At 32.5% G+C, this 17,934-nt stretch overlaps 1 protein-coding gene across 2 annotated transcripts; it reads right to left on the reverse strand.

Annotated features, from left to right (window-relative positions):
- Positions 1–13,832: 13,832 nt before the first annotated feature.
- LOC126724407 (adenylate-forming reductase 03009) lies at positions 13,833–15,608 on the reverse strand. 2 transcript variants are annotated; one of them, XM_050428959.1, is made up of 3 exons: positions 14,740–15,608; positions 14,150–14,655; positions 13,833–14,110 (listed from the first exon to the last, which is right to left on the reverse strand). In XM_050428959.1, the coding sequence occupies exons 1-3, from the start codon at positions 15,533–15,535 to the stop codon at positions 13,889–13,891; spliced, it is 1,524 nt and encodes a 507-aa protein (XP_050284916.1). In that variant the 5' UTR covers positions 15,536–15,608; the 3' UTR covers positions 13,833–13,888. The 2 variants fall into 2 exon arrangements, with proteins under 2 accessions (XP_050284916.1, XP_050284915.1); XM_050428958.1 differs by having other exon boundaries at positions 13,833–14,655.
- Positions 15,609–17,934: the final 2,326 nt, after the last annotated feature.

The raw sequence follows: 17,934 nt of genomic DNA on the forward strand, positions 1-17,934 counted from the left end.
CAAGTCAAACTCTGTATGAAAATTAAGAGCATCTCCTATACGCTTCTCAAATTTTTGTATTGTTGTTTTTAAAAGTTTCTATGTCGCTAAGAAAGTGTTGGAACCTCCATCTTCTCTTAGGCAGTAGAATTGATGTCTCTTCCTTGGAAGGTGTTTGTGTTTCCTTGTGATAAATAGTTTATCCCTAATGGGGTGTTCGATTATAAATTGACATCAGTTAATTAACTCAATTACTCAAATTGATTAATTAGGTTAAATTACATGCAATATTATTTTATAAGTCATGTAGGCTTCAATTGTGCTAATTGTGCACACCGTTAGCCACGTAGCCATTTTCTGTTAGTAGGTTAATAATAGGAACCAAATTGATTACAAGATGAAAATAACAGGGATTTTACATATTTCCTTAAGTACAGAAATATTTAATAGTAGATTCTGTATAAAAGTTATAATATATCTTCACATTATTGGCTAGGGAACTTCCATTATCTTTTTGGTTATGTGGTGAAGAAAGTATGGAGAAGAGTGTTGGGATGTACAGTGTATAGAAAATCTACTAACCATATGTATTACATATTTAAAACACATATGTATGCATATTAGACTTTGACTCGAAGGCCGCTAGGGGTCTTGCTTTTGGCAAAGCCTTTTTATGTACAACATATAAATATTTGAATTCCCTGAGCCAGCAAGCTTCGAATGTCTTCCATTACAACTGTTATTTGTCAAGGCACAATCCTCTTCTTATAAAGATATCCTTTGCCAGTCTATTGCCAAATGAGAAAATAATTTAATAGAAGCATTGCTCTCTTGCCTTCTGCATAACCTCTCATCAGGGCCGGCCCAAGCGTTTCCGAGACCTAAGGCGAAATCTTCAAATGTGGCCTTTTTATCTTATCACTTAAATAATATTTAACTAGCATTTTATATAATAATTTTTTTTAAATCCATTCTTTTCAATTTTTAATACGATTTTTTTTTTGGTGAAAATACTAAAGTTATAACAAATTTTATTACAAACTGGTATTGTAATGAATGTGATCAATGACATGAGGCTTACAAAAATACTAGAAATATTATAAAATTTACAACATGAGAATTACAAAGATATATCACCAATCACAAATATTCATTCAAAAATGCATTCAATAGTTTGTTGAAATCTACCTATCATATTCATTGTCACATCAAATTATAAAAGTTATGAAGACCACCACGCACCCTTGGTGCAGTGATCATTTCACAAGTATAAGTTCTTGCGGAGTGTGGGGGGCAATGACCGAAATTTAAGTCTCTAGAAAAGAGTTTCGTACACATATATTCTTAGATTAAGTTAGAGTAGAATTTTTATATTATATAAAAATAATTAAGTAAATAAAAGTTATGTAGTAAAATTTATAGTATTTTTAACATTTTCTTATTTGAATTACTTGTGATTAGTAACACGTTTATTTATAAAACTTATTTATTTAAATTTGTCTTATTTTTATCTCTAGCATTACTTAATTCTTTAAACTTTCTTAATAGTAAAAAAAAAATGTAAACTAAAAATATTTTAATATCTCCCAAAAATATTTATATATAAAAAAAAAAAAAATTTGCCCCAAGTTTGGGGCCTTTCTCTAGTAAGGGGGCTCTAGGCAATGGCCTAATTGGCCTAAGCCTAGGGCTGGCCCTGCCTCTCATGGAACTAAATCAGTGCAATGATACTCCCATATAGATCCATAAATTTCCATTTCTTTATTTTTTTTAAAGCCGTGGTCCTCATATAAGGGGTGGGCAAAACCAGCAAGCAGAATCCTAAATTGTTGAATTACATAACATTAATCACCGATAATGGAGAGTTCTTGGGCAAGTAGAATGACTAATTTGTTAAGTTTTTGGACTATGAAATTCAAGCATAGGCCTAGTATATATAAAAAACTGTGAAACATAGAATGTGTACTACCTGAGCATAGAACCAATCAATAGTCCTTTGCAATTGGTTAACCTGTCAAATTGTGAGAAAGCAAGAATACCATGAAGGCAAATTTTGAGGTACCAAATTTGATGTAGCGGATTAATATGGAAATCTACATTGGCACTGAAAACTTAATCTAAATAAGGCCATATTAACTTATATGCGACCAAAAATTTAGGGGGAGGTATATATGTCTCGATCTACACTAAAGATAAATATATTGAAGATGAGGAAAAATCCATAAGCTACAATGTTGACTACTCAATACTATTCCTCTTATTGTTACAATCCCAGCTTGATTCATGAATCCAACACTTTGAAATAAAAATAAAGAAAATATCAATAGGGATTTATTGTAATCATTGAGGTTAATGGTAATCACTTCGTGAATATTGCTTTATACAACATATATATATATATATATATATATATATATATATTAAGAACCTGAATCAGACTTCTTGTAAGATAGCACCTAACATGAACGAGGTCCCCTATTGCAAGGCGAGAAAGAGGGGGAGGCTATCTAAGGGTCCGTTTGGATGGAGGGGGGAAGGAGGGGGAGTGGAGGGAAGTAGAGTAGAGTTGGCTGAAAATAGAAAATAGGCTAATTTTGAGTCAAATCTACTCTACTCCCCCTCCCTCTCCCTCAATCAAATAGACCATAAAGCTTTTTGAGAAAAAAAAAATTTTATGATAAAAAGATAATACATGAAAAAAATAAGCATTTTATTGAAAAATTCTGAGTGAGCTTGCCCTATGCTTAGGGGTAGTTTGCTACCTTATCAAATTGGAAGCCTCAAGAAAGATAGGATCTCCTATACATAAGATATAAAAGAGAGGTATGGAAACTTTACTTACAAAAATATATTTAAAAAAATGAAGAAGAAGAGAGGTATTGAACCTTTCTTTACATGTTGAGAAATTCAATAGCAGTATCCAGTTTGGCATATTGTAATTTTCACCATTTATTGTTTAGTAATAGGTCACAACTGTGATGAATAGAAAAGTAGCATTTCCAATTCAAGATTTTAAAAATCTCCCAAGAGCAAGGAGTTTCAATAGTACATCAAATTAATGGCAAACGTATTAATAATTTAGAACAGGAAAAATTACTCCCGTCTTGCTCCTAGTATTCTCGGAAGAAAACAGCAAATATCTTGCAAAAAGGGATTCTGCACACAAAGAGAAGAATCGATTAATAAAAAATTCAGCATCATAAGTCAGTAATAAATTACATGAATATAGAATAAAAATCATATTGAAAATGAACTCTACAAATCTCAGTTGCTAACAATAGTTAAGTTGCGTCAACTTGGCTGATATGATAATTTAACAACTTTTTAGCATAACTTTTGACTAAGGGAATATCAACTTATAAGCAAGACGTTTTCTTGGTCCAAAAATTGGTCATTGTATTTAATTAGAGGAATATTGTAATGATGTAATTTCTAGTTAGGGCCCATAGTTGTGGCCATGGACTTTATTTTATTATTATGTGACTTTAGCTTTATTAATGGCACTTCCATCAAAAGGATGATTTTATATCAATTAAATTTTGGGAAAATAATACTTTATGAACTTTGGTGAATATGTGGCCATAGAACATGCATACACCAGCATTGCAAAATTGCTTGGGTTTCTAATTGCTCTTATCATATATTAAAACAGGTTAAAATAATAATTTCATCAACAAACATAGTAAAAGGGAGCAATAATCCAGTATTTTTTATTCAAGAATGTCAAGTGTCCATATCCACAATTTGGAATAGTATACCCTTAATCCTAATCATAGATATACAAAGTTCTGAAACTTAAATGAATTAATTAATACCAAATAAGATGTTTTACATTGGAGAGAGCCTCTGATGTTGTTAATGTGACTCAAATTCCAATCCTTCACATGTTCAATCCATTTAGTAATGTATTTACCAGATATTGTACCTAAATGCAAAACATTGATCCAGGCAATATAAGAATCATGTACAGAGATTTTCATTTAATATATTTTCACTTATCTCTATTATTCTTTTTTGTTGCCTTCCCTGTTTGCAGAAATACCCCTGTAACATTAATAAAGATAAACGTGAGAGTACAATTAGTTGTAACCAAATATCAAAATAAAAACTAATATTCAGGATATATATCCTAAAGAATGAGGATCATTTAATCCTCAATTCATTCAAGAATTGTAAAACAAAGGTATTTGTACTAGATTAAGATTTTTTTTAAAGGCAAAATAGACAGAGATTTGATCTTTGCCAAGAAGACCAAGCAAGTAAGAAATAGATGAATACGAAGTCAATTCATAAAAACAAAACTGTAAAATTAAGTTGAAAACAGATCAATAAGGAAAGGATAGAAAAACCATAGAAAGATAGAACATAGAAGCTGAATTTTGTGTTTCAAGTGATTGAAACTCACAGAGCAATTATTATTAAGAGTGCCAAAGTCCAAGTCTTTTAAGGGAGCAAGATCATAAGGTCGAGCAACAACCTTGTCGTTATTGTATGCACCTTAAGAAAACATAATTTGATGATTGAATATTAATATGAGATCAAATATCTATTACCAATTTTAGACCCCTTAAGTCCACGAAGATCCATTTGGGTTCTAAAGTTTTCTTACTTTTCGGTCATTTATAAATAAGCATGAACTCTTAAATCATCAATAGTATCTAAACAATATTAGACATCAAAGTCTCATTATTTTGCCATGAACAATATGATACTCACGCAGAGTGTTACAATGTAAAAAGAGTTTATAATTGCTTCGTAGACAATATGATACTCATCAAATTATGATTTCATCTATATTTTTATACAAATTTAAAAAATTCGATCAATTATGTATTATAACTAGCTACAACATAACTGGTTGGATAAATAATAGATATTTAAGTTGATAAAACCATAGTTAATAATTTTTTTCCCTTCTTTCTTTGATGAATTACTAATTAGATTTCCATTAATACTATTGCAGCCCAAGAACTAACCCTTCATGACACCCAACAATCTACACATTTAGTGATAAGATTGGCACTTTCTTCCCAGTCCAATTCATCAAAACCCATCACTTATGTAGTTATGTTCCCTCAAGAAAAGCAACTTCACTCCTACACACACACACTATCCCTTTGTTTGTAAAAAGTGAATGGATTTTTAATAAGCCAACCATTTGCATAAAAGCAGATACCAAACTAGCTTAAACTAAGTAAAAACCAAACTTTCCTATACCAATATCTACTTATGTTCCAAACACACTAACCCTTTGTTTGCAACAACAAAACAGAAAGGCTTAAAATCCAAACATTTTCACTAAACTCAGATTCTAAATTGCCTAAGAGGAACTTAAAAACCAAACTTTCTCATACCAGCAATACGTTCAATCCCAAATGCTAGCCTTTTGTTTGCAACAACTGGATTAAAAATTTAAAGGCCAAGCATTTTCCCAAAAACCAGATACAAAATTAGCTCAATCTAATTACCTATTAAAAAAATTGCTCAAACTTATTAAAAAACCAAACTTTCTTATACTATTTTTATTATTTTTTTATTTTTTATTTTTGATTTGAGGTCAGCTTGTATTTTCTCAGGTTTTTGCTTTATGGATATCTACCATGTGTTGCGTGAATCAAAGCAAGAATAGAAGCTTTAATAAGGTAGGATTATATATTTGAGTAGAATTAACTATACCGTTTGGGGCGTAAGTTAAGGCACATATCTGCAATATCTTAGAATGTCACTCTTCTCCCTGCATACCATTGGCTTTAAACAAAGAAAGATCTTGTGAAAATTGGAAGCTCTCAACAACATTAAACAAGAAAATGCAAAACATATTCATTTAACAAAATTGTGGCAGAACATACTTAAAATTCTGAGGATTTATAAGAAATCTAATCAACCCCAGCTATCTGCCAACTTACTTTTTACAATGAATCTACTTGCAATAAAAGAAATGTATATCCACATGGATATACTTACACTATCGTAAAAGCCACATACAGCATAGTGCCCAAGACCTAATATTTATAAAAATTCACCATCTTGACGCTTTAAGTTGAAGGAAGATCACTTCTAAAAATAAATGGTTTACAATCATCATAACATAAAGAGAATGATAAAATGCAAGAGTCTACACAATAGCACAAAGTAATCTAGTGGATAGTAGAGATGCCTGTGTGAACTTAAACCGTGACTCAAATTTTAAAGTAAATTTACAAAGTATTTTTATAAAATTTAATTGAAATATAATACGCCTTGTGCCCATCATAACTTAGATAACAATACTAGATTAAGCAACTTTATTAGTGTCGGAAAGAAACGGTATGAAAATGCAATATTGACAGCGGGATCTTTTGAATTTTGATAGTTGCTTTAGTATGAGTTTGGGAAGCACGTTTTGTGCATTTCCTAGCAGGTGCTTTTTTTTAGTGGGCTCAGTTCAACCCAGTAAATACCCGATGTGGGACTCATCACACATCCACACACATCATATAATCAATCAAATTGGGGTATCACAATCTCCCCCACTTAAATCTCTAACGTCCTCATTAGGGCCCACTTTGTGGGGTAGTGTCTCTGAGCCCACACGGGATTATCGGACCGGCTCTAATACCATATGTAACGACCCAAGGAAAAACACTAGCCACATCTGCGCTATACCTCAAAAGGACTAGTCACAATTGAGGTTCCTTGTAATTATTAATAAAGCTCAGTTTAACCCAGTAAGTACCCGATGTGGGACTCATCACACATCCACACACATCACATAATCAATCAAATTGGGGTATCACACGTGCACTATTCACACATTTAAAAATTATTTTTCTACAGTGTTTTCAATTTTTAACAATAAAAGGTATCTAAAAAAACCCTTAGACGGTATATTAATGAGCGACTAGGGATGGTTCAGGATTTGTACATATAAAAAGTATAACGATTCACTTAAGTGTTGTAGCATTTTGTTTTTTAATTTTTTTTAATGTACACGTGGCTTAATGGGAGATAATATAGAAATAAACTTCTGCAATTGTATATAGTAATATGCTTGTGTCAAAAATTATTTTTGTTTAATGTTTCTTTAGCACATAATATGAATTATAATTATAAATATTTTTTCATATATTTTTCTAATCGAAAAGTAGGATCATACAATTCTTATGCCAATCCTACAATCCAATACCTGAACTCTCTCACTGATTCTGTTCAAAATCTAGATCTTGATAACCTTGGTCTCTTGTGAAGTAACAATAATCACTATTATAAGGCTATGTAGTATCTGGTAAACCTAACATAACTAAAGAAAGTAAGTGTAAATACTCGATTTCACCCTCAATGAGTTTAGGGAAAAAAATAAAGAAAAAAGAGCAATGATGAAATTTGGGCATTTGTTGTTTCTTATTATTATATAAGGACAAAGCTTGTGTAAATTAATTCATTATGTGAATATATAAACCATTTCCAAAGTCTTGGTTCATCACCTTCAACTTATATGGTTTCCTCAAGCAAGTTTAGTATGGTATCAGAACCTAACTAGCACAACAAACCTTGAATTCATTGTTGATCTCCCTAGTGTGTGTTCTTGCTTTCTTCAGTTTCGTGTATTCAATTCCAAGTTTTTGTTCTTGCTTTTAGTTCAATCAATTTGTTTTCTTGTCAATTTATAGAATCAATTTCGCATTTTGATTTGATTTTTCTTTCCGCAATTTTTCTTAATTAAATTAACAGTGTTTGATCTTTGAATTCCTAAAATACGATTTTTGGGAAAATTCAAGTTCTTGATTGAATTTAACCTAATTGCTGTATTACTTGGTATTCATCTTCTTGATTAAATCAATCTTGTTGAATTTGATTTGATCTAAGTCAAATTTAATGGCTACTTCTGATTCTTAATTTCCTCAAACTATTTTGGCTCCTCAAGCCACTTCAGATTGGGAAGATACCTGAGTCTATATCCATTACAAAATGGTGATAATACATGCATAGTTTTTGTTACTCAGCCACTCATTGAAGATAATTACAATACTTGGAGCCGTTCCATTCTTGTTGCTTTGAATGTGAAGAACAAGATAGAGTTCATCAATAGAATCATTTCAGATCCATGTTCCACTATTGATCCTCTTTATAGTTCATGGAAAAAGATTAATAATATGGTACTATCTTGGCTTCTAAATTCATTGTCAAAGGACCTTGTAACCAGTGTGACATATTTCAATACTGGTCGAGAAGTCTAGGTTGATCTCAAGCACAAATATTCACAAGGCAATGGCCCTCAAATCTTTGAGTTATGTAAGACTGTGTTCTCCAACTTAAGATGATTCAACTATCAATTTCTATTACAATAGATTCGAGGGTGTTTGAGATGAACTCTCAAATTACAGATTTTGTTCTTGTGGACATTAAATAGAAAAGTGCACTATGGCCCTTCTAATAGGGTTGAATAAAAGTTATGGAGTTGTAAAGGGGCAAATCCTTCTCATGGAGCCTATGCCTGCATTGCACAAAGTCTTTTCTCTTGTTCTTCAAGAAGAAAAACAAAGGAAAGTTGGTTTAGGATAGGATGTGCATACTGAGTCAGTAGCAACATTATTGTCTAAGTCTAATTTCAATTCCTACACCAATAACAGGCCATCCAACAATCCCACAAATTCTGGTTCCTTCAACTAAGGAAAGCCTAGACCTTAGTGCATTCATTGTGGTTTGCTTGGTCATTTCGTTGATAAGTGTTATAAGCTACATGGATACCCTCCTTGCTACAAATTCAAAGGTAAAGCTCAAATGGAGGTATTTCAGCTTCTGCAAATAGTGTGTCAATTGCTGGATATAGTGGAGATGATAATGTGGCTCTTACTCACACTTAATATCAACAACTTCTTAGTTTGCTGAATTTCAAGTCTCACTTTAGTTCAAAATTGGCACTAGATACGGAACAAGAAACTCACCAAGTGGTTAACATCATTACTCAATCTGCAAAGGGTTTCAATGCTCATGAGATGTCAGGTAATTTCCAATATAACCGGCCTATTATGCCTTCCATATTAACTCATCCATGATTTCATCTATTGATTGGATTTTGATAGTGGAGCAATAGATCACATGGTCCAATTTCTAAAGTTTCTTACCACAAATCACTCCAATTGCTCACATATTTGTCAAATTGCCTAATAGAGACACTATCCAAGTGACTCACATAGGGATAGTTAGACTTTCATCTACCTTTGTTTTAGAAAATATTTTATGCATTCCCACACTTTCTTATAATCTTGTTTCCATTAGTATACTCACACAAAATCTACATTGTTTTTGCATCGTTCTTCCAACTTATTGTTTTATACAGGACTTACAACATTGGAGGATGATTGGGTTGGCTAAGAAGTATGGTGATCTTTAAGTTTAAACCTTGTAACTCATCTCAAGTGGTTTTACCAACTTGTATTTCATCTCTTCTGTCAAAATTTGTTTCCCCTTTACTTGCTAGTTCTCAAGTTGATTCTTCCTTTTTTGTATCTTGTAATAAAACTTCCTCTCTTGGTGACTCCAATTTGTGGCATTGTAGACTTGAACACCCTTCTTCCCATAGACTAGAGTTGTTGAAATCAACTGTACTTGATATTTCATATTTTAATAAATATGAAGTTTTTGCTTGTCCCATTTGTCCTCTTACTAAAAAAATAAGATAAGTCTTACTAAAAAAATAAGATAAGTTTTTTGTAATCAAAATCATATTACTAATTTTGTCTTTGATTTAGTCCATTGTGACATATGTGGTCCATATCCGACTCCATCTTTGAATGGTTCTAAATATTTTCTAACTATTGTGGATGATTATAGCAGAACTACATGGGTCTATCTCATGAAAAATAAGTAAAAAACTACACCTATAGATCCACAATATGGGTGATAGTAATAGATCCACAATATCTTAGAAGGCAGGGTCTGGGTATTCTCAACCCTCTCAACCTAATTATATTTTCCCTACTCCACCTTTCCGTTATTCTTCTTCCACTCCTTTATTAGTTTCTTCTACAGATATTGCACCTATAGATTCTACAGATTCATCAGCTTCTACAAATTTAGTCTTCCAAGAACAAATTCTTCCTATTCTTGAGAACTATGCTCTTGTTAATACCATTGAACCTCATATACCAGATCCTCTTCCTGAACCTCTTTTGCCTCCTTTAAGACACTCTACTTGAACTCATAAGGTTTGTAATTGCCTTCAAGATTATCATTGTAAGTTGGTTGCAAGTTTTGATGTTCTTACTTACTCAACTCCTCCATTTACACCTATTAACTATGGTAGGGCTTACCCTATCTCTTACCATCACTACACCAAAATAAGTCTATTACATCAAATATGAATACAACAACATTAGTATAGTAGTATTAGATACAATATTTCATTTACAAGTTAAAATTCGTTGCAATAGTAACTTAAAAGTGGTAAATTATTCAATTTAAAATAATTAGTTGCAATAATTTATAATTATCGATACTACATTAGGAAAATTTGTTGCAATAGATTGCAAAAACTTGAAACCAATTATTTTTGCAAACACACACAAAAAAAAAAAAAAAAAAAAAAATTGCATACAATCTATTGTACTGACAAATATGAAACAATTATTTATTGCAACGATATTATTTATTACAACGAATATATCGTTGCAATAAATTGTTTATTTCAACAACATATATATCATTGCATCAAAGTCGTCATTAAAATATTTAGAGATTATTGCAATGAAATTTTTTGTTGCACAAATTTATTACCTCAAATTTTATTACAACAACTTGCATCAACTATTGCAATGACTTTGATTTTATTGCTATGGTTTTTTTTTTTTTTTTTTTTTTTTTTGGTAATAAACATTTTTTTTCTTGTAGTGCATCTCTCTTATGAAAAACTTTCCCACATTCACAAAGCCTTTAGCTAGCAATTCCTCTTACTCACAAATATCACTTCAAACACACACAACAAAAAAATTGCATACACATATATATATACACACATACTAATGAAACCAAACAACAAAAATACGTAAACCATACCACAAGAGAAGGCTCATCACTCAGGAGGAATGTTGACTTGCAAGAAAAGCCCAACTAGCATTAAACAATGAGAAAGAAGAAAAAGAAAGAACAAGAAAGAAGAAGAAAAATGAAAGACCTACTAGACAACTAGAAATGATCTACCGTAGACACGACAGATGTTGACTTGGTCATTTTGGCGAGCAAAAGTGCCGCAGTTAATGTAGCGCCTCTTAGTCCTGTCATTGTCAACATGCACATTGGTCTTATGCTCGGCGAACAGAACTTGACAAGAGTATGGTGTGCCATAAATGTTACAAGTGCATTCCACAGTATCCAATTTGTGGACGCGTAGGCAATGATTCACCATGCATTTGATGCTATCATAGGAATGAGGGTAATGATAACAATAGTTGACCTCTTTGTGGTCAGGTTAAGGATCAAGACGGCTGTGCTTCTTCCACGGCATCTCAGTCTCATGCTCTCTCTTAATGTGCCTCTCTCTAAAAATATCTCTATGGCTCACAAGGTTTCTATGTGAGTAGTGTTTCACTGTGTTTCCTTTAATAGAAAAAATTTGGCGTGAAGATTGTAAGTAATTAAAAAAAATTACCTAGTGAAGGTTTTAAAGTAAGTAATAGTAAAGTAACTTATTGTATTAATTAAACTGTGTTCTGAGTACAACTCAAGCTCTTAAGTATCTTTCTCTTTGACTGAGAGCTAGAGTCTCATGTGATTGGTGATCCCAGTTGTAAATTAGTTTTTGGAAAAACTCACATTTTTTTTCTTAAGTTGTGAGTCTCTTCTATACGATGTGTGGTTGTGACAGCAAGTGAGGAAAGATCCATCAATGTCTTAAGTTCACTATACTACAAGTATAGGCTCATCGAAAAATTATTGTTACCCTAGCAATCAACAACTATAATTAGAAATAAATTAATAAATAAAACTATACTACAAGTATAGGCTCATCAGGATGAAGATTGACATTCAAGAAAATTACAACAAAGAACAAGAATGAAGAAGAAGAAAGAAAAAGAAAAGTGAAAAAAAAAAGTAAATTACATGTTGTAAAATAGAAATCAATTAATAAAAAAAACTATACTACAAGTATAGGCTCATTAGAATGAAAATTGACATGTAAGAAAAGCAATATAAAGAACAAGAATGAAGAAAAAGAAAGAATAAGAAACAGAAGAAAAGTAAATTACCCATTGGATCCTCGAAATCTCTTTGCAATGCCTAAAGTAATTGAGTGCATCATTTTTGGTCTGGCAGCAGAAAGGAAATTTTTTGTGTATTTAGCCAGGTAAACCTAGCATAGTGACACATTGAGAACCAAAGCTAAGTTCTGAAATTACCTCTTACATAATGGTACATATTCTTGGTTAAAAACTTTCTTTATTTTCTTTTCTTTATACTCTCAGCTTTGCCTATTAATATATATATATATATATATATATTAGGCTCATTGTCCAAACTCACAATCATAATGTCTAGATTCTAGAGGATTAATTGTTTAAATGGAAAGCTCAAATTACAAGCGAAATATATGTCAAAATTCAAGGTAATATTTGGAAAGTCCCTATATAATTCTTGAAATTTTAAAGGGTAGATTACGTATTTGGTCCCTAACCTTGATTCATACTACCAATTTCCAAGCCAATCCCACAATTATCTCAACCAAGAAGATACAAATATAACATTTAGTTAGATATCTTGATTCTTGACAAGAATAACATAAATATTGCAAAATCTTCTCAAAATTCACCGGTCTTTGCCTCTCAAACTTCTTGTCGTTAATGCTGAGTTCCTTGCTATCCATTGAGTGGGTCACCATCAATGTCGAAGCTGTCTCTCTCTTCGTGCTCTTAGTGGGACTTTAGGGATTTCAATCCCAAATGTGTGTCTAACGATATCATTTGGTTGGTTTGTTTTTTTATTTTTTTTTGTTTTTATTTTTTTCAAGCCCATGTGGCAGGTTACATGGCAAACAAATTAATATTTTAATAAGACTGTTAGCCACATAAGATTTTTCCATCCACCACTTAATGGTGGGGACCTTTTTGACATAACGCTAAAAGGTTAGAGACTAAATTGAAAAACAGCATAAAGGTTCAGGACCAAATACATAGTTTACCTAATTTTAAATTAGTTTTGTAACTTTAAAACTTTCACTTGTGATCATTTTAGAAGAACCAAGTTAAACTCATGCACCAAACACTCAAACTAAGCCATTTATAGTACATCTTAAGTAGCTTTCCAAGTCAAACTCTGTATGAAAATTAAGAGCATCTCCCATAGGCTTTTCAAATTTTTGTATTGTTGTTTTTAAAAGTTTCTCTGTCGCTAAGAAAGTTGGAACCTCCATCTTCTCTTAGGCAGTAGATCAATTGACGTCCCTTCCTTGGAAGGTGTTTGTGTTTCCCTGTAATAACTAGTTTATCTCTAGGGCTAATGGGGTGTCGGGTTATAAATTGACATTAGTTAATTAATTCAATTATCCAAGTTGATTAATTAGGTCAAATTACATGCAATATTATTTTATAAGCCACATAGGCTTTAATTGTACTAACCGTGCACACTGTTAGCCACATAGCCGTTTTCTGTTAGTGGGTTAGTAATAGGAACCAAATTGATTACAAGATGAAAATAACAGGGATTAATTAATTGCTACTAAAATGTACGGATTAAATTGACTATGACCTCAAAATGTAAGGAACAAAATGACATTTTTGCCTCTATTTTATTTTATCACTTAAATCCATAGCACTTGAAACTTGGGTCAACAGCCTAGTATATGAGAAATTGAAGCTAATAAATTATCAAAAGCAAATTGGAAAATGTTAGTTTTACATATGGCAACTGTTTTATTGAGTATAGAGTGATAAGGGATTTACGAATCCCATATGGGACCAAAGGCAGGAATTCCTGCACCCTTGCACGCATTAACAACATCCCTGCTTCCTTCTGGATTGCTGGTAACAATAACTACTTCAGTTTCCCAATTTCTAGCAGCATCAACGCTCAATTGAGATACATTAGGACGACCAAACACAGCAGTATCATGGACAATCACCTTGTTTTTTGGCCACCCACTTACCATTTCTTTGATTTCCTTTCCAAAGTTTTGTTCAATTCCCTTGGCCACCCAAACCAAGCGCACATCAGCCGAACATGGTTGCAACAGGAATGACAAAAACACACAAATTCCTGAACCAGTTGCCACCAACAAAACTCTATCATACATGTTGACAAGATAAGGCAAGCCAGCAAAGTGCACTTTTCGAACCCATAAATGGCTTGGAGGATTCATCACCAAGGATTTTGTGAAATCACCAACAGCACCAGCAAGCATCATGTGCTCTTTCTTTCCATCAGAAATTATGCCAAATGCGTGCCATTCGGATAAAGGGGATGGACTAATCCTACCCAATAAGCCAGCTTTAACTCCGCCTTCAAACTTGATGATCGAGGCGTGGCCTGAAGGATTAAAGACCTCAACGGGGACACGTCTCACCGTCATCCATGGCAACATGATTAACAGAGTGATGGCTATTGTGAACCAAAACTCTTGTCGTATGATCAACCTGGAGCCAAGGTCATTCATGTAGGATTTGGTTTTGGAATCATAAGAAATAGAGAGGATAATAAAGGCCCAAAGGAAGGCAAGAGCAGTCCACCCAGCAAAGCGGTGAGTTCGTTCATATACATTGTGATGGAGATGGCGAACTAGAGGGAACGCAGCCAAAGAAGATAGGCAGAGAAGGCTAAGAATGGTGGAGGCTACAACTATGATCTCAGGGGAAGTGTTTTCTCTATCTTTGAGAGTTAGGACTAAGGCATATATCAACCATGCAATTGAAGAGACACCACAACCACTATGTATCCCTCCGAGACTTTGGAGAAGAGATGTTGTGGCAGTCTTAAGAAGGAGAGGCACCCATGACCTTCCCAACATCTTGACTGATAGCCAGAACACAACACGCAAGAAAGCCTCGCTCCTACACAGTGTTAAAGCAAGAATATTCACAATTGAGAAAAGTGCAGCTCTGTTCCTCGCATATGGGAACTGTCCCATGGCTGCAAGGACCAAGCCAATAATGTTTAGAGTTAAGCAAACAACAAAGAGTCGCTTGTACACTGTGAACAACCCTTGATCGAGGAGTATAATCGACAGCCTCGAATGTTTCTTTTGAGCTGCAGGCTTTGATGATGCTTGATCATGCTTACTAGCAGCCAAAAGTGGAAGTGGGCTTTGCTTGATTTGTTTCTCAAAGTCGCTCCCTTCTTCCACAACCTCCAAATTATCAATATCTATATCTTGGTGTTCGTCATCGGGGTCAAGATCACAAAAGTGGCTGCTGCTTTTACTTATAGACCTGAAAGTAAAGGAAGGGAACACTTTGGAAGAGCCGAGCCAAGATATCTTGTTGCTCAAGGACTCTTCTGGTGTGGGTGCTTTGATGGCAAAGGGATCTGCATGTGGTTTGACCTCAAAAGCCACACCTCGGCAGCTTGAAAACCTTACTGTGCTTTGCATATTTTCGTCTAAGGGAGAACAAATATAGTTAAGAGGATAAACAGACCTTGAGGGAGGGTTTCCAACTGTCTCTGCTTTCATGCTCTCTGAAATATATGCTACTTATATAACCTCCAATTGGATTAGGATCGTTTACCAAAAAAAAAAATTGGACTAGGATATCTGAAAATAATTAGGTATTATTAGGATATAATAATTGTAAGCGAATTGATATAATAATTAGGAGAGTGTCTATTACATGTAAATGCATTAAAATTGTGACTCTAAGTTACGTTTTCAAATTTGAAACCGTCACGATTTTAGTATATTTATACCCTTGTTGTTTAGATGTAAACAAGTTTTACAATTTTTTTTTTAATAATAATTGTATCTCATAGGTTTCGGTTAACTCAACTGGTAAAGTCTGTGATAGTTGAATAAGAGATTTAGGATTCAATCTCTGCCTATACCAAAAACTGATTGGTGTCTTAGTCTGATACTATAGGTTGAAACTCTCAAAAAGAAAAGAAAAGATATATATCTCAAATAATATGATATATCAGACACAATCACAAATTGGTAGTAATGCTTAATCCTAATCATGAAGTAAGTTTAGAAATTGAGAGAGTAGGGTTATGTTTTATCAATAAAATAAAATGAAATAGACTTATCTGAGAAGAATGATGATTCAAGCGCAGACTATGTCGAAGTCTTGCATGATTTTGATTTAGTTTAAATGAGTATATAACCATATTTCTTTGTCTGATCATTAAAATTTGAGCTTATGCGGGACGAAATAAAAAATAAAAAAGAGTAATAATGACTGAACGACTCTTTCAACTCTTTTTATTTAAAAAATAATAATGAATCAATTCTTTTACCTAATAACCGCGCTAACTGACTTTCACTATTTTAATTTTGTAAATAACGATCTAGTATATGATGATGGAATCATTAAAAAAATATTGATGAAATCAATTTTCTATAGGACCTAGTATATAATGATGGAAATGGAATCATTAAAAAGAAGAAAAAAAAATTGTTGATGAAATAAATTTTTCAATAGTTTTATATAGGATTATCAACATGCAGTTTGGTTAATTTTTAATGTTACTTATCTGTGATTTAAAATGTATCACACTTTAACTACTTGAGGTTGGTTATATTATGAACTTGGTACTCACTTCATCACTTTCACTATTAAAGACATTAAAAAATAGAAAATGGAGAACTTAATTCTATCATGTCATCAACATTTAGGAAATCACAGACTATCACCACTTTGATATCTATTTGTATTATTGATGTGGAAATATTCAATCTAAGTATTTCAAAATGGATGGATAAGAATTTATTATATATGAGAGAGTTTTAGTATAAATTAAAATTGAGCTAATATTTTTTAAAAACAAATTTTTTTTTTTTGGTAATCCGATAAATTGTGGAGATTATTGAGGATGCTAAACCTTAGTAAAACAATTCAAAGAACATCACTCTAAATTCTATAGGTCAACAATTGCAGTCAATTCAAGGAAGCTAGAAGTTTGAAGGAAGATTAATTGATTCACTTAGGGACAGAGCTAGGACTTGGAGTTAGGGAGGGTGGCTTTGCAGTTGGTTGCGTGCAGCGATTTCAGCCTCCAACCTTGCTGCATAGATGCTGGTTTTTATTTATTTATTTATTTTATCTTTGATGCGTGTGTTTGCTGCTAGGAAAAGACAAAATTACTTTGTTTAAAATATTTTAAAGGGGCTTAATATCTGCTATTGGTATTTTTTGTTATTGTGCTAATGTTTTTGAGTTTGTATATATTGTTTTAGATTTTAGATCTATAAATTTTTTATTGCCTTTAAAAGGAGGAAAGTGTTAAAGACACAAACTTTTTATAAATTAATGATGTGGTGAATAATTATTGGAAAGTAAAAAAATGATATAAATGATAGGTTCAAATACGAATCAATAAAAATTTACTATCTCGACAATTTGTAAAAATATTATAAAAATGTTTGTAGTTACAATATTACTTTTAAAAGAATCAATAATATTGCTAGGGAGGGCAAAATATATATAAAATTGCTAAAATTAATACCTACATATATTTTTCTAAAAAGAAAACCTCTCTATATATAATTTATTTATTTATTATTATTATTATTTTTTAAATGGGGGGCCATTGCCTCCCATTCCAAGCTTAGCTCTGTTCATTCACCATACTCCACTAAACAAGTTAAAGTAAGTCACCCTAAAATCTACAAGGCGACAACAGTACGTAGTCAATTGAAGGTAGAACATTCCAGCAGTCTATCAATTACTGGTCTTTGTTATCTGTATAACAATTAATTCATTGTAAGCTTCGATCTAGCTACTTGTTTCCATGGTCTTCTCTTCACTCTTGAACCTCTTGTTTCCAAGTCAAATA

Source organism: Quercus robur, chromosome 4 (genome assembly GCF_932294415.1).
Source record: "Quercus robur chromosome 4, dhQueRobu3.1, whole genome shotgun sequence".
Taxonomy (NCBI): Eukaryota; Viridiplantae; Streptophyta; class Magnoliopsida; order Fagales; family Fagaceae; genus Quercus; species Quercus robur.